The 25,087-nt window shown below is 42.4% G+C and overlaps 1 protein-coding gene across 1 annotated transcript in view; it reads left to right on the top strand.

Moving 5' to 3' along the window:
• Window positions 1-25,087, top strand: part of UNC80 (unc-80 homolog, NALCN channel complex subunit) — a 5,631,640-nt gene that overhangs the window by 4,626,604 nt on the left and 979,949 nt on the right. Inside the window, exon 49 of the mRNA XM_044060513.1 lies at window positions 1,364-1,534. Within this exon, the coding sequence (XP_043916448.1) occupies window positions 1,364-1,534 (171 nt within the window). The remainder of the gene's footprint in view (window positions 1-1,363; window positions 1,535-25,087) is intronic.

The raw sequence follows: 25,087 nt of genomic DNA, 5'->3' as shown, positions 1-25,087 counted from the left end.
GTGTCTTGAACTCTAATAGCATATAAATGCTCATAAATCCTTCTTAATTTACGAGTAGTTTTTCCAATGTAAAATGCACCACAGGTTTTGCATAAGGCTAGATAAATCAAGCCTTCACTGTTGCAATTGGAAAAACTACTACTCCTAATCTGATATTCTCTTTGTAGAATATATACAGAATCCTACGTATATAAGGACATTGTGCACAAGACCCACATTTGTAAGTTCCCAATTTCTTACGTGAAATAATAGTACCATTGTGCTCAAGTAATTCTTTAAGGTTTCTGCCTTTTTTGTATGTAAATCCTAAGGTATTTGTGAACAAGGCATCCGACTCAGAATAATGCCTAAACCTACTCCAATGTTGGGTAGTAATGTTTTTAACCCTAGATGTATTCTGGTTGTAAAACATAACATAATTACCCCCAAAATTTCTTGAATTCTTTGCTGGTGATGATAACCCTGAATGTTGTGGGGTACCCTGTATGTCTATTGGTACTACCACACCAGTATCTCCTGTTCCCAAAATAGGGGCAAACCTGCCCGTTCTCCCATTTTTGACTTCCTCCAGGACTTCTTCTATTAAGTAATTAGGATATTTTCTAGATATAAACATTTCTTTAACACTCTGACTTTCTTGCTCGAAATCCGAATCAGAGGAAGTCATCCTACAACTGCAGACAAATTGTCCCTTAACAATGCTTCTCTTCTGCTTAAACGGGTGAGAACTGGTGAAGTATAGGTATGAATATGAAAAAGTTTCCTTTCTATATACACCTGATGTAAACTGCTGACCTAATAGTAACGTCCAAAAAATTCATAAGGTCATGAGTAATATGAGAGGTAAATTTCAAAAACTCAGTGGTTCAAGTAATGTATGAATTCTATTAACTTGTCCTCACTACCTTTCCAAAAAATACAGATATCGTCCAGGTAGCATTTATAATATGCCGAATATTGTGCATATTCTGATTGGAACACAAACTTCTCTTCCCATACCATGAGCACAATATTGGCATAAGTGGGAGCACAATTTGCCCCCATAGCCACTCCCTGTGTCTGTTTAAACAACTCACCTTCAAAAAATATAAAATTCTGTTCCAATACCAAATCCATCAATTTAGTGTACAACAAGAAGGTATTGTGGTCCTCTTTGGGTGCCTGGTGTGTATTTTACATGGAAAAACTTCAGTACCTGAAATGTTATGCTTTGAATGTACTGTGTATGTTCTTTTTACTACTTTTGTATCTCTGTTTAGTGAGAAGAAATGTATTTCATCAGTGGTAGGGATTTCAGTCATACTGTGGGTAGTTGTCTTAAGTCAGCTCAGACAGAACACTGTCTCACGGTTTTGTATTTTAGCCTTCAGATGCTTATGGTTCTGGAAGCCTTGGTTCCATGTTACCTACAGAAGTTGAAGGAACAGACGGCCCAGGTTGAGACTGTGTCTGCGGCTCGTGAGGAGATTGCAGCTATCGCTGCTCTGGCCACATCACTGCAAGCTCTTTTGTACAGTGTGGAATCACTTACCAGGTAATAAAGACTGATATACAACAGTAAAGAAAAGCACAGAATGCATTGTTACATTTTCAAGCATTTTTGTAGGAGAGGCCAAATCCCTGTGCTCCCACCCCATGAAGTCAGTCACTCCGTCATTCATCTTGTGAGGAATCAGAATCTTTGACTTGAGAACTGCATTTCTACCATTTTATACAATAATAACTCATTGCTATTTAAAAACATGCATGCTGATTTGACAGCCTAATTAATCAGTGTGCCTATTATAAATCAAGAATACATCAATAGAAAAAAGTCTGTCCATTCAAGTATTCTTGAGCAGCCAGACTTTCCATTGATATATTCTTGGTTACCTACTCTTAGCATATTTTATGAGGAATACTAGAAAATGAAGAAAAACAGAAATATTTTACCTGGCAACTCTGCACACATTTGCAGAACATCTCTGGTTTTCCTCAAATTTCTGCTGTCCCTTCTATTTTTTTTAAGTGCACAACAATTTCTTTTCTCATAACTTTGTGTTGGACTGTAACCCAGAAACAACTACCAAAAAAAAAAAGAAAAAAAGAAAAGAAAAAGAGATAGCGAGAATGCTACGGAGTCCCTGACTTCTCTATTCTGCCTTTTGTATTAAATTTATGTACTGTGCAAGAATGCAGACATACCATATACTTGCACAGGACGTCAGATTTCAAGACCAAAGGTGGAAGAACACCAAAGTTTTGTTACACAGTTGCAATATTTAAGAAAGGTAAGTAATTTTTTTTCATAAACAGTGTTAATGTATGAAAGCAATAATCCACTTCTGTTTGTGGGTAGAATGATACATGCACTAAGTCCATATCCCACTGGAAGTAAAAAGTAATTTTTATTTTATCAGACAAGGAAAAATATCTGTTTCTGCATATAAGTTGAAGCCTAATTTCCCTGTATTGCAAAAGTGTGTGTGCTGGGTTGTAAATCAGGATTATGAAGTGAAATTTATATGGTTAGAATAGCATTCTTTCTTGTGTTTTGTAGCCAAATATCTTGTCAGAATTTCTTGATTTTTTTTTACTGTGAACTGCTATATAGAAATTGGCATATGTCTTCTTTTTTAAATACCTATTGTAAGTTATCACTTAAGACATAGGCAAAGATACATTAACAGTAAAAAAATGAACCATATTAACATTTTTTTCCATTTACGTAACATTACCCATCACATATCTTTTCTTTTCTTGAAACTGTCAGTGCAGCATTATATAAATTGCAGATTTTTTTTGCCATTCCTTAAACTTCACTCCTGTTCCTCCTTCTGAACATTATTCTGCATGTATTGTTCCCACAATTTCCATTTATTTCTATGTAATTTGCTCCTACCCTTTTCTAAAGATCTTTCTTCCAGTTCTTTCATCTCTTTTATAAAATTCAGTGCTTCAAATACAATTGGTTTAGGCTTTGTTTTCAATTTTTTAGTAATTGCGTTTTAGGCAGCTGACAGAATTAAACTTTGTAAGATCGTATGTTGTCCGAGCAATTCAGCTCCTGTGTCTCAGCTTAAAATAATCATTTAATTTTTTTAAAGACATTTGCTCATACAATATTTCTAAAATAGAATACTCTGTAGAGAATTTAAAAAATCTGCCAACTCCTTACACTTCCAGGACGTGCTTTCAGTTACCTCTTTCGTCCGCATTATTCCACCATTTGTTGCCTACCTGAGGAAAATTATTTGAAGACTACTTGGGGTAAAAAAAAAAAAAAAAAAACTATCCAAACACTTCCAAGCAACGATCCTAAACCTTCTGGACTTGGTTGCATACTTGGGTATGTATATGCCCTTCCATTGCTTTTCCAGTCTTTTTTCCCAGTCTTTTCTAACCTACTCTGATTTTATTCTTATAGTTATGTTATTATATATACCCTACTAATTATCCCTTTTTAAAAGCAGCTTCTATTCTAGATTCAACTAAAAACTCTACCAGAGCAGGTCTTTCACTTAGATTTCCCCTGTATCCCTTTTTATTTGCCTATATTTTCTGGAGACCTTTTAGTATTGGCTTCTATCTGTATGTTTGTTATTTTTTCTACTAGTTAGCAGCAGATGGGATCTGGGGATTGTGCTGGTGCACCGTGGGATGCCTGCCTAGTCGCGAGCCAGCTGAAGGACTTAGAGCTTGTGGGTAGGCCGAGTTGGAGCCGAGGATCGGCTCTGATCCCATGTGTAGGAATGAAGGGTGAGATGGACTACAAACATGGAACGTTATGGTGAGTACATAACTTTTTTTTGTGTTTGAGGGTTACTATTTCAAGCAATTAAAAGGGGTGGCAATGGATGCCATCTGTGCTCTCTTATGCCAATATGGTCTTATATGCTTGGGAATATAAATATATTTTTAATTCTGAATATTCACCAAAGTGGTTAACTTAGTTCCGATTCTTGGATGACATTATTGTCTTGTGGAAGGAGGCAGATGAGCAACCACTTGTATTTGTGGAATATCTTAACAGTTTGTGCCCATTCTTTAAGTTTACTTCAACAGAGTTTGATATTTCCATCAATTACTTAGATGTTACACTTTTTAATGACACTTTAAAAGGGGCTTTTAGTTATAAAATATTTAGAAAAGCAACATTTTCCAATAACTACCTAGATTTTAAAAGTTGTCATCTCAAGTTTACAAAAATAAACTGTTTTTAAAGGGCTATTGGTGAGGGCAGCCTGAATGTGTTTGGATGTAATAAACTTTAATCTTGCAATAGAAACCATTGATAATATGTTTGTTAATAGAGGTTATCCCTGAGACCTGCTAAATTCGATTAAAGTAGAAGTTTTGGCAGGATGGAGATCAAAGTACAGACACTTATTAGGTGATTTAAGTCTTGGAGAAACTATCAATAAGGGTTCGGTGAATTCTAATCACAGTGGTAGAATGACTATACCTTTTGGTAATGGTGGGACAGAGATTAGAACCATTATTTCTAGAAATTGGACTACTTTTAAGGGTAACCCTGAGAATTTAAACATTCTTGGTAGTGAACTCCATTTTGTCTTTAAGACTGTTAAAAATCTTAAGTACCCTTTTGAACACACTGTGTATTTTACAACTTTAACTTGTAAAGGTAAAACAAAGTGTGGTATGTGCAAACAATGTCCCTATATTTTAGAATCAAGTAGTATTACTTTAAGGGGCACGAGTTATAAGGTTAGTTTTGTAAAAGGTAATTGTAACACAAAAGGGCTAGTTTATATTTCAGTTTGTCAGACGTGTGGAAGTTATGTTGGAAAAATGGAAAGAAAGCTAAAAACTAGAATATATGCACATTTATACGCAATTTCAAAAGATAATATTGATAATTCTTTATATAAACTCACATTATGATGTCAAGATTTTACCAAATTCAAGTTTGGTATTTTGGAACAGGTCCCAAGTAATCCAAGGGGAGAGTGATAAAAACTCACTTTAGAACTGAAAGAACTTTATTGGATTTTCAAATTGCATACTAACATTTCACCAGGTATCAACGAGTATGTTTCATTAGTTCCTGTTTTAAAGAGGAGAGCCTTAGAAGTTAAATAATGATCTAGATAACATCATTTTTATGTATTTTGTTATTTGATTAAATGTTTTGTTCATATTGGTAGTATTATGTTTGTAGGCAAGTGCCATTTAACAGTTAATTTAGATTTAATTAATTAAGCGGTGTTTTGGTATACATGTGTTTATATATGAGTTCTTAGATTGTTCTGATAAAGCCTCTTTATGAGGGACGAAAGCACTTGTGTAGTTTAATAAATGTTTGTTTTTTAAAGGACTATGGACTTGCCATCTTTTTATTGGTTCGGGTATGGAGCTTGTGGTTTGTTCTCACTGAGGTTCTAGTTTTTTATTTTATTACATTCCGTAACATACCACAATGCTAACCTTGCAGAAACTACTGCCAATAATCTTCCACGGAGCCTATGTGGTGACTCTAGACCTAAAAGACCCCAACCTTCAAATTCCTGAGCCAAGCCTCACAGAAAATATCTTCATTTTCTGGCAGGAGGATTCCACTACCAGTTCTGTACTTTTACCATTTGGCCTATCTACTGCTCCCAGAGTATTCACCAAATGTCTAACACCTGTTGTAGCCTATTGCAGAACTCGAGGCGTTCCCATTTATCCCTGCCTGGATGACTACCTGATTAAAGGGAAATCCACCCAGGAATGTCAAGCAGCTCTGCAGATTTATTTATTTTATTTTATTTATTTTACATTTGTTGACCGGGCTGGTCTAGCTGGATATATTTCCATTTTCGGTAGAGGCCCGGGGAGAAAGCTCCACAAATAAACCACACTAAACATTATTACAAAATTCAAGAAGGATATAACAATATAAATTATGGTAGGCTGTGAGGCACAAATTGAGTTTGCAATTAAAGTATGGGACGACTAAGAGACACATTATATTAACACATAATACATATGCAGATATTTTTAAAGTTAGAATATGTGGGGAAAGCTCCAGTACATTGTTAGGAAAGACTTACAACCTTGGTTACTGTACTGTAATCCTGCCAGTCTATTTCCAAAGGGTTATCACAATGGATCACTTCCTGAAGGTAGACCTGACCCTCAACCTCCGCAAGTTTTCACTACAGTCGCAGATGAGAATTTTTCTTGGTGCACTGACAGACTCAGTGCAACAAAAGGTCTTCTTACACCAAGACAAGGTCTCTTATTTGACAAATGTCTGCCGAAACTGTTCGAAAAGCGGACAATGACAGCAAGTGAGTTCTTAACGGAGTTAAGGTACATTGCATCCTGTATATTAATAATGCCTCTTGCAAAACTTCACATAAGGAATCTCCAGTGGTTCCTAAAAAAACTCTTGAGTAACATTCACAACCTTTAGAAACTCTGGTGCACCTTCTTCCCTGCCTGAAAAGGAAATTACTTTGGTGGAAAGAGAGCAATCTACAGAACCTAGAGGCAAGCTTCTGTCTGCCAGAGGCATAAAAAAACATCACCTCTGACAGCTCAGACATTGCCTAAGAGCACACTTAGGACAGCTGAAAGCGCAGGGAATTTGGACCCCAGAACAAAGAAGACTACACATAAATTAAAAAAATCTGGGCAGCATTTCCAGCAGTAAAAGTCTTCTAAAGTAACCTGATCACAGGAGCTGTGCAGATTTGGACAGAACGCCACTGTTATGTGGTGCATAAAGAAACAAGGAAAAACTCATTCATACCAGCTGTGCAGTTTAGCAGTAAAGGTATGGCTTCTGACAGAAGAGCTACAGCTGATATTAATAGAATCCTACATCCCGGGCCAGAAAAACACCATAGCAAATTTTTCTAAGCAGGGGTTTTCTGGACCCCAGTAAGTGGATGAAGAGGGGACGTTCCTGGATCTCACCCACAAGTGAGGATACCCCAGTAGAGATTTGTTTGCCTCTCCTTTGAACAGGCAGTTGCAAAGGTTCTGCTCCAGAACCCATCAAACGGGTACATGAAAAGTAGCCACCTTCACCTTCAAATGGACAGACCATTTCTTTATGCCTTCCCTCCATTACCCTTAATCCCCATGGTATTCTGAAAGTGACGTTGCACAGGAGAAGCATGATACTCATAGCTTCCTTTTTGCCAAGGCAACAATGGCAACCCCTTTTGTTGTCCTTCGGGGGGGGGGCTATATACTTCCCCTGGTGATAGATCTACTCAGTTAACATAAGAGATCTGTCATTTGTCAATACCTTATCATACTCAAACTTTAAGAGCCTGGAGGATTAGATTCAAACAAGCAATGCATCTTATTCTACTGAAGTGTCATCTATCTTGAGAAGAGGCCAGAAAACCAACTATCAAAAAATCATAAAGTACAAAAGATATTTTTTATTTGGTGCTAGGACAAAAGTACGACTCCACTTAACGCCAGTATGAATCAAGTGCTGGAATTCCTTTCAGAATTATTTAAGAAGGGCCTTTCTTACTCAAGTATTAAAATACATGCTTCTGCCATTTCTGCTTGCATACCTTGCTCTCCTCCTGTCTAATCATCCCAACCCCCATTTGAAACAATTTGTAAAAGGGGTAATTCTCTTGAGATCACCTTGGAGAAATCCAATAACCTCTTGAGACCTGAACTGTGTATTGGAACAGCTTATCTTCCCACCTTTTGAACTATCTGCTTCAGCCTCTTTAAAGATGCTTACATGGAAGACTACACTGCTGATAGCATTTACCTCAGCCAGGCAGGCTTCAGAACTGCAAGACCTAATGTACATAGAAGCATTCATTGTATTCCATAAGATTACCCTGAGAACTAGCCATTCATGCCCAAGGTAGTGTCAGAGTTTTCTTTAAACCAAGCTATTTACCTAACAGTATTCTTCTCTAATCCCCAGAATAAAGCTGAACAAATCCTGCATTCATTAGCTGTCCACCAACAGATTAGGTACTGCCTTAGCAGGATACAGTTCCCAAATAGAGCAGTTCACTTTTGGTGGCCCTGATTCCAAACAGACCATTTCTAAATAGATAGCTTATTGTATTAATTTTTGCTATGTTCATCATGGAAACCAACTGCCAGCATCTGTCAGGGCACATTCCATGAAATGCAAAGCTGCCACCTTAAAAATGTGTCCAAAGAAGTTGGCTATATATATGAAATTGAAACGTAAAATAAGCGAAAACAAACTGTAAACGAAAAAAGAAAGAAAAGAACCTGCAGAACAGCACCAAAAATTTATTGTAATGTTAAGCGCTTTTCGTTTCACCAATTTTGAATAATGGTTTACCATTAAATAATGATGAGACTATAAAGGTCAATTCCATCACGTTGCCTGTAGCTGACAACCAGTCCCATTCAGTGCAAACATTGACTGTTACATTTGTAACAACTTATAATTTTGACAGCAAAGTTTGCTTTCAAATTTTGTTGAAAAATTGGGCACTTTTCAAGCATGACAATACTGTCTTTCAGAGTGTCGGTGAATGTCCAGTTGTCATTTACAAAAAGGCGAAGAACCTTAAGGCTTACTTAGAACATTGTTCAACAAGATATATCAAGACGGCGGGTATGTACAAATGCCAAGCTTGTAATTATTGCCAATACATCATTGAATCAAATAGATTTAAAGTTGATGATCAACAATACCATCTGAGACTAAGGGCGAACTGCAATTCAAAAATGGTAGTTTACCTAGCCCAATGTCAGTTCTGTTCGGCTTTCTATATTGGCAAAACTGAAAGGAAACTTTGTGAACGTATTTACGAACATGTTTATGCTATTAGAAAACACAAGCATGAGAACGCTTTGGCAAAACATGTTTTACAATACCCTGACCACTCTTTTAAGTTTTTAATTATTGACCAAATTTGTCAAAATCCTCGGGGTGGACCAGATACATTTAAGTTAGAAGAATTAGAACTAAGCTGGCAGATTAAATTAAACGGTTACTAGATTAAATTAAACGCTTACAATACACCAGGCTTAAATGAGAGTTGTTCTATTAGCAGTATTCTCAAACTCAAAAGCCTTATTAGATAGAGCTTTGTTGTTTACCGTGTTTATAGTTTAAGTTTTGTGGGTTTATATATATATATATATATATATATATATATATATATATATATATATATATGTTTTACTTTTTTTGTTCATATATTATAATTTATGATGTTTGACATTTCTTAATTACTGACTTTTTACAGTGTTAGCTCTTACTGGTTAGTGAGTGGTGTTTTGAGTGATTATTTTAATGGCTGTTTTATGAAGCTATTTCTTTAAATGTTTTTAGTCTTTAATTGCTTTCATTGATCCATTGGTTAGCTAATTGAGACTAGATTTAAAAGGTTCTTGATGTGATTTTAAAATGTCTGAAGAAGTTTGTTAAAGCAACAAACGAAAAGCGCTTACCACTACAATAAATTTTTGGTGCTGTTCTGCAGGTTCTTTTCTTTCTTTTTTTGTTTACAATATATATGAAATTGTTGGACACGCACCTTCATTGCCCAGAATCCCAATTGCCTGCTTTGCTCTTCTTCGTGCAAGTATTACTGTGATTTAGAGATCAGTTGAGTGTCAAACCAGAGCTACATTTTCTCCCCTCTAGTGCCAGCACAGTCTGTTCAGACAGATTTGTGCAACTTTGTCTCTGGAACCGTGTTAATGGGGGTACAAGGGTTAGCCTCCTGGGGGGACCAAGGATGCATGGAATCTCATCAGTATCTAAGAGGTGTTGGCAGTGTTCATGCCTTGAAAGTCCCTCACCACTTTTGGACTCCAGGTCCTCTCCAGGTGGTTATGGACATAACCACAGTGACATAGTGCCTCAACAAACTATGAGGTATGAGGGCTTACCCCCAGTGGTGATTGCAGTGATAGCGTGTGAGTGGACGTCAGTATTCTGTGTTTCTTTAAGCCTCATGCATCCAGTCAGAGCAGAACATTGTGGTAAACAGACTGAGCAGACTTGCATGAGTGGAATCTCAAGACACTGGTGTTCCAAGATCTAGTCCAGATGTGGGGAACACCTGAAATATATCTGTTTGCCTCCTTCCAAAACAGACAGCTGGAGCAATTCTGTTCCAGCTATCTTTGGAACCATGTATGGAGGACAAATACATTTTCGTTTCCTTCCATGAGAATGTTCCTGTATGCATTTCCACCTGATTCAGAAGGTACTTATGTAAGTTCACAGAAATGCCACAGGTGAATGTGGTGACCTTCTACTGTCCCATCCAGTCTTTGTTTTCCCTTTCAATGGTATTGACCAAGGGCAGTTACCACATACTTCCTCTCACACTCTGGATCTGCTCACACAGCCTTCGGGGTGACTGGTACACCATGTTTGGAGAAACTTCAGTTGACAGCCTGGATGATTTAATCTTTTTTTTCTCTCAGTAAACATCTTTATTACATTATCACGTATGACAGGCAATCTTACATTTATATAAATGAAAAACAAACCACATTGACACCACTTTAGTTGCAAGCATTATACATCACAGACACCATTGAAACAACTGTAATTGCAAACATTATACATCACTTATAATCTATCCAGTCATTATCAGTTAAGCGTCATATGGCTCATTCAAATCCTGACCCTTAAATCTCATTCCTTCTCTGCATTTATTCTTCCCACAGTTCCTATTTTGTCTTGTGTAGTTTGCTCCTTCTCTTTTCTAAAGATCCCAGTTCCAGTTGTTTTATCTCTGTTACTATATTCACTACTTCTGATAAAGTTTGTCTAGACCTTGATTTCCATTTTCTAGTAATTGCTTTTTTTGGCAGGCCGTGGTGGTGCAGCGGTTAGCGTTGTCGCCTCACAGCAAGAGGTTCTCCTGTTTGATTCTTGTCTGGAGCACCTTCTTTGTGGAGTCTGCATGTCCTCCCAACTGCCGAGTGATGCTTAAAGACATGCAGGTAGGTGTGTGCGTGAATGGGTGTGCCTTCTTTGAAGGTTGGGTGTCGGGCTAGTAACCCGGCACCATAAAAATCCACTGCCAATCATTAGCAGACCGGAGTCCTGCTGTGGGGACTCCTAACCGGGAAAAGCCGAAAGACACTCTCAGTAATTACTTTTTGGCAGCCACCATAATTAGACTCAGCAAGGCTTTACTATGTCTAGACATTTCCGATTCTGTATCATAGCTAAAAAAAAAATAATTTCCCCAGTCAATCCAGTCCACTCACCCAGCATCTCTGACACAGAGGTCTGCAGGGAATCCCTAAAGTCTAAAGTGAAGTAAAACATACTGGTTTCACTGAAAACAAGCTTTGTAAGAATGAGAATAACAGATCTGAAGTAGGATATTCATTTGTCTGCAACCTGTGGGTTATGGATCCGATATCGGATCCGAACCGGCATGGTTTTCCAGCTATGGATCCAAGCTCTCAGCTCCTCCCCTCACCCATAATGCCCTGCTCTACCCTCATGACCTCAGATCTTGTTTGCCGCGCTGGTAACTGGATGTGGGTACATAGCTCTCAGCTAAGTGAACTCTTTTCTTGTTTAAAAATTTTTTGTTTCTTTAACTAAATTTGTGTGAAAGTAGTAGGTTTCCCTTTAATATAGACTGTTTTGAGTTTATTTTAAGTTAAAGTAATAATTTTTATTCCCTCCCCTCGCTGTGCGTAGAGTGTGTGTGTAGGCCTGTGTGTTTTTTGTTGTTTAAGTTACTTTCTGTAACTTTAGGTTTTATAGATTATGGCTGAACAGCCTAAATCTATATTTTGAAATGCTCGAGTGTGGCCATAAGCTCTCACCGGCTGATGGCCACACTCGGTGTGTTAAGTGTCTTGGGGTTGAACACCTCACATCTGGTTGTTCCATTTGTGCAGGGTTCAACCCCAGGGCACTGAGGGAGCGGAGGTCCAAGCTGGTCTTGGCGGGTCTTTTACCGCCGGACTCGGCTCCGGCCTCCGCTCCTTCGGGACTACTGTTTCTGCAGTTGTTCCCCTGTGGCACCCCTCCTGCTCCTGGGACTCAAACTCCCGCTTCTGGAGAGGAGAGGATGCAGCTAAAGGACCGGAGGGAGAAGCACCACAAGCGGCGGGCCGAGACCTCTGTTTCGGCCCGCCAGCCAAGCTGGCTTCTCCCGGCTCCGTTGTCGGTTCGGTCTCCTCCTTCGGCTCCGGTCCCCTGTGTGCTTCTCACCGGGTCCTGAGGAGGAGGAGACCCGATCTCCGTCGAGGCTATCGAGGAGGCACTCCAGGCCTACCTCGGTAGCCTCTTCGAGATCTACCCATAGCCTTTCTGATGCTGATCTGGACCGGATGATGAGAAGGTTCATCCAGGCCCAGATGCAGATGGGAGTGCTTTGCCTCCCCTCGGGGAGCTCAACACCCTTTTAAGCCTATTGCTCCTTCTCCGACCCGCTATCCGGGTTCGGAGCAACTGGAGCCGAGCAGCCGGGCGGGGAAGGTCGGAGCCGATAGTACTTGGTACCGGATCCGACCCTGCCCTCGAGTGCGTCGGACCCGATCTCGGAGCCTGGATCCGAGCCGGATCCGGGGATCAGTGCTCCTTCGGCGCCGTCTGTGTCGGAGCGCACTGTCCCGGATCCGAGTGCTTGGCGCCGGCTCCGATCCACTCTTCGGATCCGAGAGGGAGCCGATTGTCGGATCCTTTGGTCGAGGTCGGCTCCCCTTCGGCTTTTGATGTAGTGGAGAGGGCTCTGTTCAGGGTCTCGGACCCCGGCACTTGCTTCGGCTCCGTCCCGCGCTCCCTCTGCACTGGGCCAGGCTTCCACCATCCGGCCCCTGGGACAGCCCGTTTCTGTGCCCCAAGTTGCTCCCATGGAGCAAATTGCTGCTGCGAGGACTCCTCTGACAGCCCCCAGAGGAGGCCCCTCGCAAGCATACGTGCAGAAGGAGCCACATTGACTCCCCGAGTCTCTCACTGAAGACACGGACTTGGAGGAAGGGGAAGGCTCCCCACGGTCACCCCGAGGATGTCTCCTCGGAGACATCATGGAAATGCTCCGTATTAGGGGGTGGTCTGCCCCAAGTCTTCCTCGGACGAGTCCGTGTTCTTGGAGGCATTGAAGCGGGCCCGTCTACCTCTTGGGTGTCCCCTGCCGACCCCTGGTGGACCTTATTACCACCAGGGCGTGGAAGGAACCGGACACCGTGGAGCCAATTCCCAAAAGACCGGATAGGATCCTTAGTCCGCCCTCCGACAGGACCCATTGGAGTAAGGGGCCTCCTGTAGATGCCATGTTGATGGCGGCCGCCACAAAGAGGGAACTGGCTCAGGAGAGTCCCTCAGTCCACCCACCGAGCAAGGAGTCTCGGATGATGGACCGCTTGGGGAAGCGGATGTTCAGTTCGGCGACCTTCTCGGTAAGGGCGCTGAACTATTTGGCACATGTTATTCGGATGCAGCGAGATCTTATTAAGGAATACGCTGCATCCCCCCCTGAGTCCATTTCGAGGAGGACAGAGTTCTGCACTCCACCAAAATGGCCACTCTTAGGTCAGTCACAAATACTTCTATGCGGCTACTCTCCCATGCAATGGAGGGCGCCGCTAGAGCTGCGGGGACAGGACTGGTCACTAGACGTCAGGCCTGGCTCCGTCACTGCATTTTTCTGAGCCCTTTAAGGCGCTTTGCGAACGCCTTTGATGGTTCTGCTCTGTTTGGCAAGACCGTTCGCGAGACGTTGACCCAGAGCGAGAAGGACGGGAAGACGCTGTCTGCCGTCGGAATCCGCTTCTCTGCACCCCAGAGGCCCTATTCTAGGAACCAAAAGGGTCAGAAGAAGATGTGGTTCCGAAGTCGCAGCAGTCCCAGCCTGCTCCGGACAACCAGTCCTTCCGTGGCAGAGGAGGACAGGGAGGACGCCGCCCTAGAGGCAGAGGGGCTCCCAGAAACTTCGGGTCCAGGGAACCTTTCTCTGAACGGCCCGCGCAGCAACCCTGAGGGTTCGCACGACTGCTCGACTCTGGAGGCAGTCGGGGACATTCGGGCACCTAGCGGCATGGGAGTCCATAACATCGGACCGCTGGGTTCTCCAAATCATATCCAGGGATATCGCATTCCTTTCCTTCACCTTCCAAAGTTGAAGTCCCTCCCAGACGTTCCACCCGGTCAACGGGAGGCCGCTTTGGCAGAAATTGGCCATCTGCTAAAGAAAAGAGCCATCCAGCCCGTTCCCCAGACCAGATCGGATCAGGGTTCTACTCCAGATTCTTTTAGTGCCAAAAAGACGGGGAACTAAGACCAATCCTAGACCTCTCTCTCTTGAATCTGGCAGTCCCCAAAGAAAAATTCGAATGGTCACTCTGCAATCTATTCTCCCCTTCTGGGAGAAAATCACTGGATGTGCTCGATAGATCTCAAGGCAGCGTACTACCACATCCTGATGGACAGGCGCCCAGGAGGTTTCTCCGCTTCCGGCTGGGAGCCAGTCACTACCAGTTCGGGTCCTTCCCTTTGGTCTCACCACAGCCCCAGGGTGTTTACCAAAGTACTAGCAGTGGTAGCGGCCCACCTGAGGCTTCAGGGGTGCAGGTCTTTCCCTACCTGGACGACTGGCTCCTTACCGCCCCAACAAGGCATCTACTTCTCTTGGCGAGACTCCTTTCTCCATCTTGCTCCATTTCTGGGCATCACAATAAATACAAAAAGTCCAACCTGGCCCACACAGCTCTTAGATTTCATAGGGGCCAGACTAGACACAAGGAGTTCTGAGCCTTCCTCACTGCGGACAGAGTTCTAAATCTGCAGCTCCAGGTGCGGGCCATTCTCCATTCAAGTTCTGTTCCAGCGGAGTTGGTCCTGAGGGCTCTAGGGTCCATGGCTTCGGCTATAGCACTTCTTCCTCTTGCCAGGCTCAATATGCGCATTCTACAGTGGGCGCTCTTAGTACAGTGGTCATACCTTGCTCTCCCCATGCCTCATCCCATAGCGATCAGCAAGGCTTGCAAGCGGTCCCTCTTGTGCTGGCTCCCCTCCCGGATCTCCACGAGGGTCGCCCATTTTGTGCTTCTCCCCTCTCGCCACGGTGACCACGGACGCCTCCGCCTCGGGTGGGGGCACTTTGCGGCGGACAGTCCAAGGCACGTGGAGCGATTCAGAGACTTTACTGCATATCAATGTTCTAGAGATGAGAGCAGTGCTCTTAGCGTTGCTAGCACTTCAGGACTTTCTTCCCTTGGGAACAATTGCGATTCAATCGGACAATATGTCTGTTGTCTGGTACATCAACAAGCAAGGGGGAACAAGGTCTTACCCTCTTTGTCGAGAGGCCATGAGAGTTTGGGAATGGGCAATCTCCACCAATCGCTTTCTCATAGCAACGCACATTCCGGTCGGTCCAACATCCTAGCGGACAAGCTCAGTCGCACCATTCTGACCCCTTACGAGTGGTCTCTCAATTGTCAAGTAGCGGAACGCATATTCGCACGGTGGGGAACCCCTTCATGCGATCTTTATGCTTCTCCCTCAAACACCAAGTGCGACAGTTTTTCGCTCTAATACCTCCTCCCGGAGGTACCCCAAGAGACGCTCTGGTGCATGCTTGGCCACCCGGTCTTCTGTATGCCTATCCACCCTTGCCTCTGATGCTGCAAGTTCTTCAGAAAGCCTCTCGGGTGGGTTGCAGAATGATTCTCATTGCTCCATTCTGGCCTCGACAGATCTGGTTCCCCTTCCTAAGGTCTCACTCGGTGAATCCTCCTTGGATTCTAGATCCCATTCGGATCTGATATCCCATCCATCCTGCATTCCTCCTCCGAACCTGGACAACCTGAAGCTGACCGCTTGGCTGCTCCAGTTCCACTCTTGATAAGGACTCGGTATTTCTTCACGGTAAAGGCTATTTTGGTGGCGGCTCATAAACCATCCACTAGAAAGGTTTACGAAGCAAATGGAAACGTTCTCTGTGTGGGCGGAGCGGCAAGGCCTAAATCCCTTCACGGTTCCTCTCCCTGTAGTGCTTGATTTTCTAACCTCTCTCTTTAATGATGGTGCCAGCAGTTCCACAGTCAAAGTTCAACTGGCGGCAATTTCTCACTATCACATTGGTCAAGAGTCTAATCCTCTTATGTCAGCCAAATTGTGCAAAACATTTCTTAAAGGTACTTTCCTTCTCAGGCCCCTATAAAACAAGCAGTTCCTCCTTGGGACCTTTCTTTGGTCCTACAGGCCTTGACCGCTCCCCTTCGAGCCAGCGGCTACGGTGGATCTCAAATTCTTGTCCTACAAGACAGCCTTTTGGTAGCCATTACATCAGCCAAGAGAGTTTCTGAACTTCAAGCTTTATCAGCTAAACCTCCTTACTTGGTATTTCATCCGGACCGTGTCTCCCTCAGGACCAACCCGTCCTTCCTTCCTAAAATCGCTTCTGAAGCAAACATCAATCAATCCATTAACCTCCCTGTTTTCTTCCCTAAGTATGAAAACAAAGGTGAATATAAGCTACACTCACTAGATGTTCACAGGCAACTTAGATTTTATCTCAACAGGACAGCTGGTCATAGGCAATCCGACCAGCTGTTTATTTCCTTTGCAAAATTCAATTTGGGCAAGCCAATTTCTAAAGTTTCTCTGTCCCGCTGGATTTCACAGTGCATTTTATTGGCTTATCAAGCGTCAGGAAGGCCCGCACCGGGGTGTTCATGCCCATTCAACCCGGTCAGTATCTACCTCGGCAGCCTTCAAGGCTAGGATTCCTCTAGATGATATTTGTGCAGCAGCCACGTGGGCTTCATCTCATACATTTATTTCTCACTATAAGTTGGATCTTGCATCTAGGGGTAGAGCATCCTTTGGCTCCGCGGTGCTCCGGAATATCCTTCCATGATGGCCGCCCAAGATTCAGGTAGCTGGGGACTCTGTCCCACAGGTTGCAGACAAATGAATATCCTACTTCAGATTTAGAAGTTATGTACTCACCATAACGTTCCATCTGAGTAGGTGTATTCATTTGTCTGCAACCATCCCGCCCTCCTATCCCCCTGGCCTTTCAGTTTCCTGCATATTCCTTGTTACCCTTTTTAGGGTATTGTTGCTTTGGCAAACTCGATCTGAGGTCATGAGGGTAGAGCAGGGCATTATGGGTGAGGGGAGGAGCTGAGAGCTTGGATCCATAGCTGGAAAACCATGCCGGTTCGGATCCGATATCGGATCCATAACCCACAGGTTGCAGACAAATGAATACACCTACTCAGATGGAACGTTATGGTGAGTACATAACTTCTAATTTAGGAAACAAATCGAACACTAATCTGAGGGCTGACTAAGCCGAAAGTACTTGTCTGTTGTTTTGTTTTGGATTTCTTGGATTTACTTGCAAGTTTTTACATTGTTATCCCTGGGATTTAAACTTTGAGCTTGGATTTTAGTTTTTTAATTAAAGTGTTTGATTTTAACAGTTCTGCCTGGTAACAATACCTTTTTATTCTGAGCTGTCAATTTCTAAAGTCTGCCAGCTCACTACACTCCCAGCCATATTTTTTCTGCTTGTTACAACTCCCAACATTTGCTATCCACCTAAGGAAAAATTCTTTGGAGTCTGCTTGGGGTATAGAAATACCTGTGTAAAAACCTTTCCAGGCAAAGATTCAAAATATTCTAGACTTTGTTGCATATTTGGGAGATACTCATGTATCCCCCTCCCCGTTATCTTCTTGGGAATTGCTTATACTTTCTCTTCCCAATCCTTTTTAAGCTTTTCTGATTGATTCTTATAGATATCGTGCAATATTTTATATGCTGTACTAATTATTCCTTTTTTAATGGCAGCTTCTGGTCTAGATTCTATTAAAAACTCTACCAGTGCTGGTCTTTCATTTACAAGCCCCCTATTTCTTTCTCTTTGCCTGTACTCTGATATCAATCCTTGATAGGGAAGGCACTCTCTAATCTGCAGTCCAAATAAATTCTTGTCCTCTTCCCATTCTTTTACCGTTCACTTTCTAGTTATTTGCTCCCAATACCTTGGTTCCTTTGCCAGTTTTTTCCAATAAATTGTACCCCTCTTGCCTGTTACCTGTATCCCTAACCACAGCCATCCCTATCGGCAGAATCAGTCTCCTCCATTCTTGTGCTGGTTTAGCTCTTAGAATACTCCCTGCTATTTTATGAATACAATACTCTGTATGATTTTTGTTGTTCTCCTTGAGTCTGCATCCAAAATGCCAATCTCTCCTTATTTCTTGAGCTACCCCCATATCATCATCTTTCCTTTCCACTTTGAGTTATAGATTTCTGTTTGTGCTGTGTATAAGACCCTTAACTGTGTTGCTGTAAAATACCACCTCAAATTGGGTAATCCTAGTCCACCTTGTTCTGTTGGAAGTGGGATGATTGAATCTTGACTCTGTGTAGGCAGTTGCCATGAGGATGTGCATCAGGTGTTAAAAGAGGCCATAAGATCTGCTTTTAATAAATCTTGTGTACAAATGGATGAGGTTTTCTAAGTAGTGCCTAAATGGAAACAGAGGGCCCACTGGGTTAGTATCCCTCTGGTCTTGAAATTTTTGTGTGAGTTACTTCAGTATGGCTTAGAGTATGTGTCCGTTAGGGGGCATTTAATGGCTGTCTTTGCTTGTCTGTCAGCGGATGTCTGTCTGTCTTGTTTTTAGTAAAAAAGGTCAGAGGAGAATTGCAGATGAGAATCCCTCATAAGCAAATTACTCCTGTAAAGATGGATGGCTGGGTACAACATCTTGAATCTCACACCTTCCTCTCGACATTCCTTGATTACTGGGATAAACTTGCTTCCCTTCTGTCTGTTATATAGTGAAATGTGATTTATTATAAACACTTTATTGTCTGCAAGTTTTAATAAATTTCTTTTCTGCTACAGTTTTGTCAGGAGCAACTATTTCTGATTTTATGATTGCATCTTTACTAGTGTAGTTTTTTTGCTGCTTTCTCATGGCCATGTTTGCAGTGTACACAGTGTCTCCTTTCAGTTAACAAATTCTGCTGTGGAACACCATCCCAGTTTTTAGGTTCATAGGTAGGTACTAGGCTATCTGTCCGAAGGCATTTATAAGCCTAGCCAGAATGTGTTGGCTTTCGCCGCCCCCTTAGGTTAGTTCCCTGTGCCTCTGTCCAGCAGAGCGACTGAAGTGATCCCCGAGGTAAACTTTCTGTTTCCCATCCACTCATCAAGATTTCTTTTGAAGAGTGTTAGCAAGGAGCTCTGCCTAATGTAGATTGGGATCTTGTTCCAAAGCATGGGAAGTCTCTGGGTCAGGAATCTATCCCTCCAGCACGTCCTATTTATTGTTGTGGTGAGGTTTAGATCCATAGAGCGTGTGGCTTGCGGGGATAAGGTTTTCTTTAGGTGGAGCGTGTCCATCAATTCTGGGTTTGACATGGCCTTGTATGTCAGGCAGAGATCACCTCTGAGTAGGTGGTATGCAACTGAGTACAGCTGTAATTTCTTCAGTTGAGCTGCATAGGGCATCTGTTTGAGGCCAGTGATCCTCTTGGTGAGGTACTTCTGTGGTCTTTCCAGCTGTTGCAGGTGTCTTGTAAGGTACATCCCAAATGGGGCATTGTACTCTATGATTGGTCTGATAAGTGATGAGTAGAGGGACACAATGACCTCTTTTAATCTGGATGTGAACCCTTTTGTGATTAGGTGGGCCACATAGAAGGATTTTCTAACCACTTTGACAATGTGATTATCAAAGGTGAGTGGGTCCCCAGATCCCTTATTACGTCTTCCGTATTTAGGGGACTACCACCTATGTGGTAGTTTGTGGTTACTTTGTTTTTTCCAAAGGGGATGACTATGCACTTTTTGGCATTTAGCTTGAGGCCATGATTTTGACACCAGGTATCCGTCTCAGTGAGACCCTTTTGGAGGATGTCTGTGTCAGCCGGAGAGTCAATTATAGCCCCTAGTTTGCAGTCATCTGTGAACTTGGTCAGCCATAGTCCTCCTGTGCTTGCCTGTACCTCTGAGAAGTATATGCCGAACAGGAGGGTTCCTAGGACTGAGCCCTGGGGAACTCCACTTGTAACCGATTTAGAGTCGGACCTAGCTCCCGCAACTCTCACCATGTGGGTTCTGTCCGTGAGCCAGTTGGCAACCCATCTTGTGACGTAGGGATTTAGGTTCAGGCTGGTGAGCTTGTCTATAATACCAGAATGGGGAACGGTGTCGAAGGCCTTTGCTAGGTCTAGGTAGGCTGTGTGTACCACCTTTCCCTCATCTATAGCCTTGGTAACTGTTTCAAAGAAGTCCACCAGGTTTAGGAGGCATGATCTGCCCTTAACAAAACCGAACTGAGTAGGGTCCAGTGTTTGAAGGTTCCCAATGTCTCTTTTAATGAGTCCCATGATGATGCGCTCCATAGCCTTGCAGACCAAGCTAGTCAGGCTTATAGGGTGATAGTTCCCGGGGTCTGTTGTGGCTCCACCTTTGTAGAGCAGACTAGCTGCTGCTGTGCGCCACTCTATGGGTATGTAGCCTGTGGAGAGGCTGAGTTTGAACAGTGTGCTTAGGTGAGGGGTTAGTTCATCTTTGAGCTTGTGTAGGATGTAGCCTGGGACACCATCCAGTCCCATTGATGCTGTGTTTTTGGCTTTGGAGAGGGCTGTTTTAACCTGAGTGTCTATGATTTCAGGGACTCTACATTCTTCTGGTATGGTTATGGACCCTCTTGGGGGTGAGAGGGGGGTGAAGTTTGTGCTGAACCTGTCTGCCAGGATGTTGGCGATATCGGTCGGTTCTGTGTATTTTGTACCATTCTGCACTAACTCCGAGCAGATCTGAGCATTGCCACTTAGATTCTTGACATAGCTAAAGAATGTCTTGTGGTTATCTTTGGAGTCCTTGGCAATTTTTCTTTCAAAGCTCGCCTTGGATGATTTTATGAGGGATCATAGTTTCTTGCTGATACTGATCAGGAATGTCTTCCCTTCTTGGGGTTTTACTCTTTTCTGTACTAGTTTCTTCCTTCTATTCACCAGACTGGTTTCCTTTTCTTGGAGGAGTGAGTCTTGGTTTTGCTTGGGATGGCATGATCCATGCATTCTTGTAGGTGCCCGTAGAATGCATTAGTAAAGAATTTTGCAGCTTGGACAGCGTTATCCTTCAGCATGGGGGCTTTGAAACTTTCCACCTCGGTCTTAAGTAACATGAAGTTTGCTTTTGAAAAGTTTTTCACTGTGTTTTTTTTGTCCGTGGGTGAGGGTGGAATGTGGATATCCAAAATGATTTGTTTATGGTCAGATCTAACCAATGAGGGGTTGACCTCAGGTGTGGAACACCAGTCGCGCATGTTGGTGATGACCAGGTCCAATATGTTGTCACCTCTGGTGGGAGTGTTGACCAGTTGAACCAGGGCGTTTGAGTTTATAAATTCAAGGAAATGTTGGGCAAGGGAGTTAGTACTTGAGTAGTTCTATCAGTTAATGTTTGGATAATTGAAATCACCCAATATTAGGGTGTTTGGTAGGACCTTTTTGTTTCCCGGTGTTTCCAGAAATGTGGAATGGGGGTCCTGGGACATGGTGGGTAATCTGTAGCAAGCTACAATTTGAATTGCAGTTTTGCCCATTGTTAGTTGCATGTGGATGATCTCTGATGCATTGTGCTGTGCCACTAACCTGGAGGTGTGGGTATCATTGATGAATATGGATATGCCCCCGCTTTTTGTATTTCGGTTTGGGTTCTGTGGCCGAAATGTATGGTATGAGTTGTAGCCTGGTAGTGCTGGGGTGCTCTCTGGAGCCTTAAACCAGGTTTCTGTTACTGCACATATATCGATTTTCTCCATATTGAGGAGTACCTCGAGTGCGTGCATTTTGAGGTTCAGACTCCTGGCATTGAATTGCACTACCCTCAGTTGTTTTGTTACTTGTGCTATTTACGGCGGTAGGTTTGTCTTTTGAGCTTTGCCTAAAAAAGGCACTATGGGGGTGGCAAGAGCCTTGGCCAGTATTCGAAAGCCTAAGGGTGACAGGTGCAAGCCGTCTCTAGTGAAGCAGTGTGGCTTGTCGAGCATGTCATCCCAGGCGGACAGACACTGGATCCCCTTTGAATGACACCAGAAACTTAGCCAATTGTTGAAATTGAGAATTTTTCTTTATACCGTGGTATCATTCTTGGTGAGGGCAGGATGCTACTTAGGGTCAGGGTCATACCGGCCTGGGTTATGTGATCAGAGAGCTCTTCCATGTCTCTTTTCATGTAGTCCAGAGAGGTACGGCTCAGGTCATTCACACCAACATGGACAATGATAGAGTCATATTTATATTTGTTCTGCAGTGACCTGAGAGCTTGTGTTATGTGGTGGATCCTGGCGCCCGACAAACAGTTAATAGTAACCTTCTCCTTATTCAGCCTAGTGAGTGGGACGTCAGTGTGCCTGACTATAGAGTCACCTATTACTAGTATGTTGGGTATGTTATTTTGCCTTAAGGGCTGTAATTGCGTGGCACACTGGTTTTGTGAAGTAAGTGTTTCATGGTTTGTGTTGGGGGGGGTGGAGGCTGCTTGGATTGTTCACTTTGGTGGTCTCTGTTGGTTTTGCAGATTTTTATTTAGAGCCTCCGAGTATGTTTTCATGTATTTATGTGTGTTTTTTTCCAGTGCTGCTTTAATGGGTTTATGTGAGACTGATGGTGTGATGCAAGTATTTCCCTTCTCCTCTTGACTGTCTGATCCAGTCTTGGGTTGAGAGAGGTTAGCCTCCAGTTTGGCTGTATAATTGCATCTCTCGCATGTATTAGCGTTTGGTGGTAGGAGGAGGGGGTTGTCTGTGTACATGAGGCAGTTGTAACATTGCCTCAGAATGCCCAGATTCACCAGGTGGACTGGAGAGTACACCTGAAACTGCCCTTTGGACATGCCTGGATAGGTACAGTGAACTGTTTTACTGGATGGCTGGTAAGGTGGAATAGAGAGCCTTGTCCTTCTGTACAGTACAGGAGGGTCTAGTGCTAGGGTTTATAAGTGCTTGCTATAGGTTTTGAGTAAGTGCCAGGCTGAGAAATGAGTGGCTTGAGTGCTTAAGTTGAACGTTTGTCTAGTTCCAAGGGAAAAATTGAAAAGGAGACTTTGTGGAGCCAGGAATAGTTTTACCCTGGCTAACCGATGCTGCCCGGCACGCAAAACCAGGCAAATACGGTATTTATAGCAGGGAAATGAAAGAGAGAGAAATTAGCCCAAAATGGCCAATAAACTACTAATTTCTTGGCTGAAACCACTCCTCCAGGGACAGACAGGCTGCTCAAAGCTCCCCTCTCTCACAGGTGAACAGAGAACTTCCTTCTATCCAAGTAAGGTATGGGCAAACACAGAGATTTGTAACATAGCCCTGAATTCAGCACTAACCTGAAAACTGGACTAGCTTACAAAGGCGGGAAACAAGGATATATATATATATATATATATATATATATATATATATATATATATATATATATACATATTTTTTTTTAGAAAATAAAGCAGATACACTCAAAAAACACTTTAAATGCACAGAAAAGGATACTTATTGTTATATATCGCAGATCAGAGTTGTAGTCAATGCCCCTAGCAATAAAGTAGGAAGAAACACAAATACAGTAAAAGCAGATGAATAAAGTACACTTTATATATATATATATATATATATATATATATATATATATATATATATATATATATATATATATATGATCTAAAACAATAGAAAATGAACAAACTGATTTAAACAAGTTACCCAATTAACCAGAAAAAAAGCTCAAAACTGAGCCCTGTTCCAGCAGTCTTCAGTCAGACAAGTTCTAACTGCACACCCCTGCTTACTAGGGTGTAGGGGGACCTTCTCCAAAAAAGATGGTCTGGATCAGAGCTCAAGTTATACAAACAAAGCTAGATTCAGCAGGCCTGAATCTGGTCTATGCTACAGCAACAAGCAGTACCAATTTCAGAAAGAAACAGTTCAAATATGCAGGCACAATAAGCATGTGACCAGATATTCCCAGCTCAGAAGGGCAGAATCCAGCCTCTTCTCCCACAAGAGTGCAGACCACAAACTTTCTTAATGTAGAATAACTGGCCTGAAGCCCAAGTGCTTAAGCCAGAACTAATAAACTTTTAGAATAGTAGACACGTAAAACAGCCTGTATGAAGCCCAAATGCTTAAACCAAAAGATTTAGAATAACAGTTACAATTTAATCAGGCTACTACGAAGCAGTAATAAATGCAGCAGAATAAATGAAATTGAGTACTTTTAAGAAAAGCAAAATAAAGTAGGAGGAAAGACAAATACAGTAAAAGCAAATGAAAAAAAAATTTTTTTTTGGGCCTTCTCAAATCTACTCTCTCTATTAAGTAGAGTAAACATTAGACTCAGAATATAATCTCACTGTACTTGGCTAAGTGAGCAAATGAGATGGACCCAGGAGGAGTGTTCTAATACAGATTTACAGGAGGGGCGGGCAATTCCAGAGCCAGCAACACTAATACCAACACAAGAACAGGGATTGAGGGTGTGAAACTAACTGCAGAGAGACACAGAGCACACTGTTCAGAAACACACAATTAGGAAACAGAAAAAATGAAAATACAGTTCTTTTAAAACTGCAAGTTTGTACTTAACAGAATATTAAAATGCACGACTGCAAGTTTCACTTAGCTTTAGCTTCTAATGCAGATGTTTGTAGCCAAGCAAGTCTTTCAGGAGTTGACTTTCACAAAGAATAAATGTAGTCTGTTTCTACATGTTTCTCTAGTACATAGAAAATCTCAAGTTGTCTCTGTATGCTGTCTAAAACAGGCTCTAGAGAAACCTCATGCTCAGCCAACCTTTTCATTGCTTGTATGAATGTTTATCTCATTAGGTAGTTAAAGCTGCTTTTATTTTTCCAGTCTTTTTTGTTTTGACTGTATATATTAACATAATTTTTTAACTTATTTTAAACACCTCTGAATGCATTTATTTTTCGTCTTACTGGAAGCCATCTCCTGTACCAAAACTGAAACTTGGAACTACTTTTTGCTGAACAGCTACAAGATTCTTCCCAGCTAATTTTTTTCTTTGCTGGAATGCATGCAGTGTAATTACTATCCAGTAACTGAATTTTATCCAGTTAGTTTTACTGGCTTTTTTTCACAGTTGCAGTTTTCTCAC

This window comes from Protopterus annectens, chromosome 2.part0 (assembly GCF_019279795.1).
Source record: "Protopterus annectens isolate FY-2018-M chromosome 2.part0, PAN1.0, whole genome shotgun sequence".
NCBI classification, from domain to species: Eukaryota; Metazoa; Chordata; order Ceratodontiformes; family Protopteridae; genus Protopterus; species Protopterus annectens.
The sequence above is the reverse complement of the archived record's forward strand: the minus strand, read 5'-3'. Positions and strand labels throughout refer to the sequence as shown.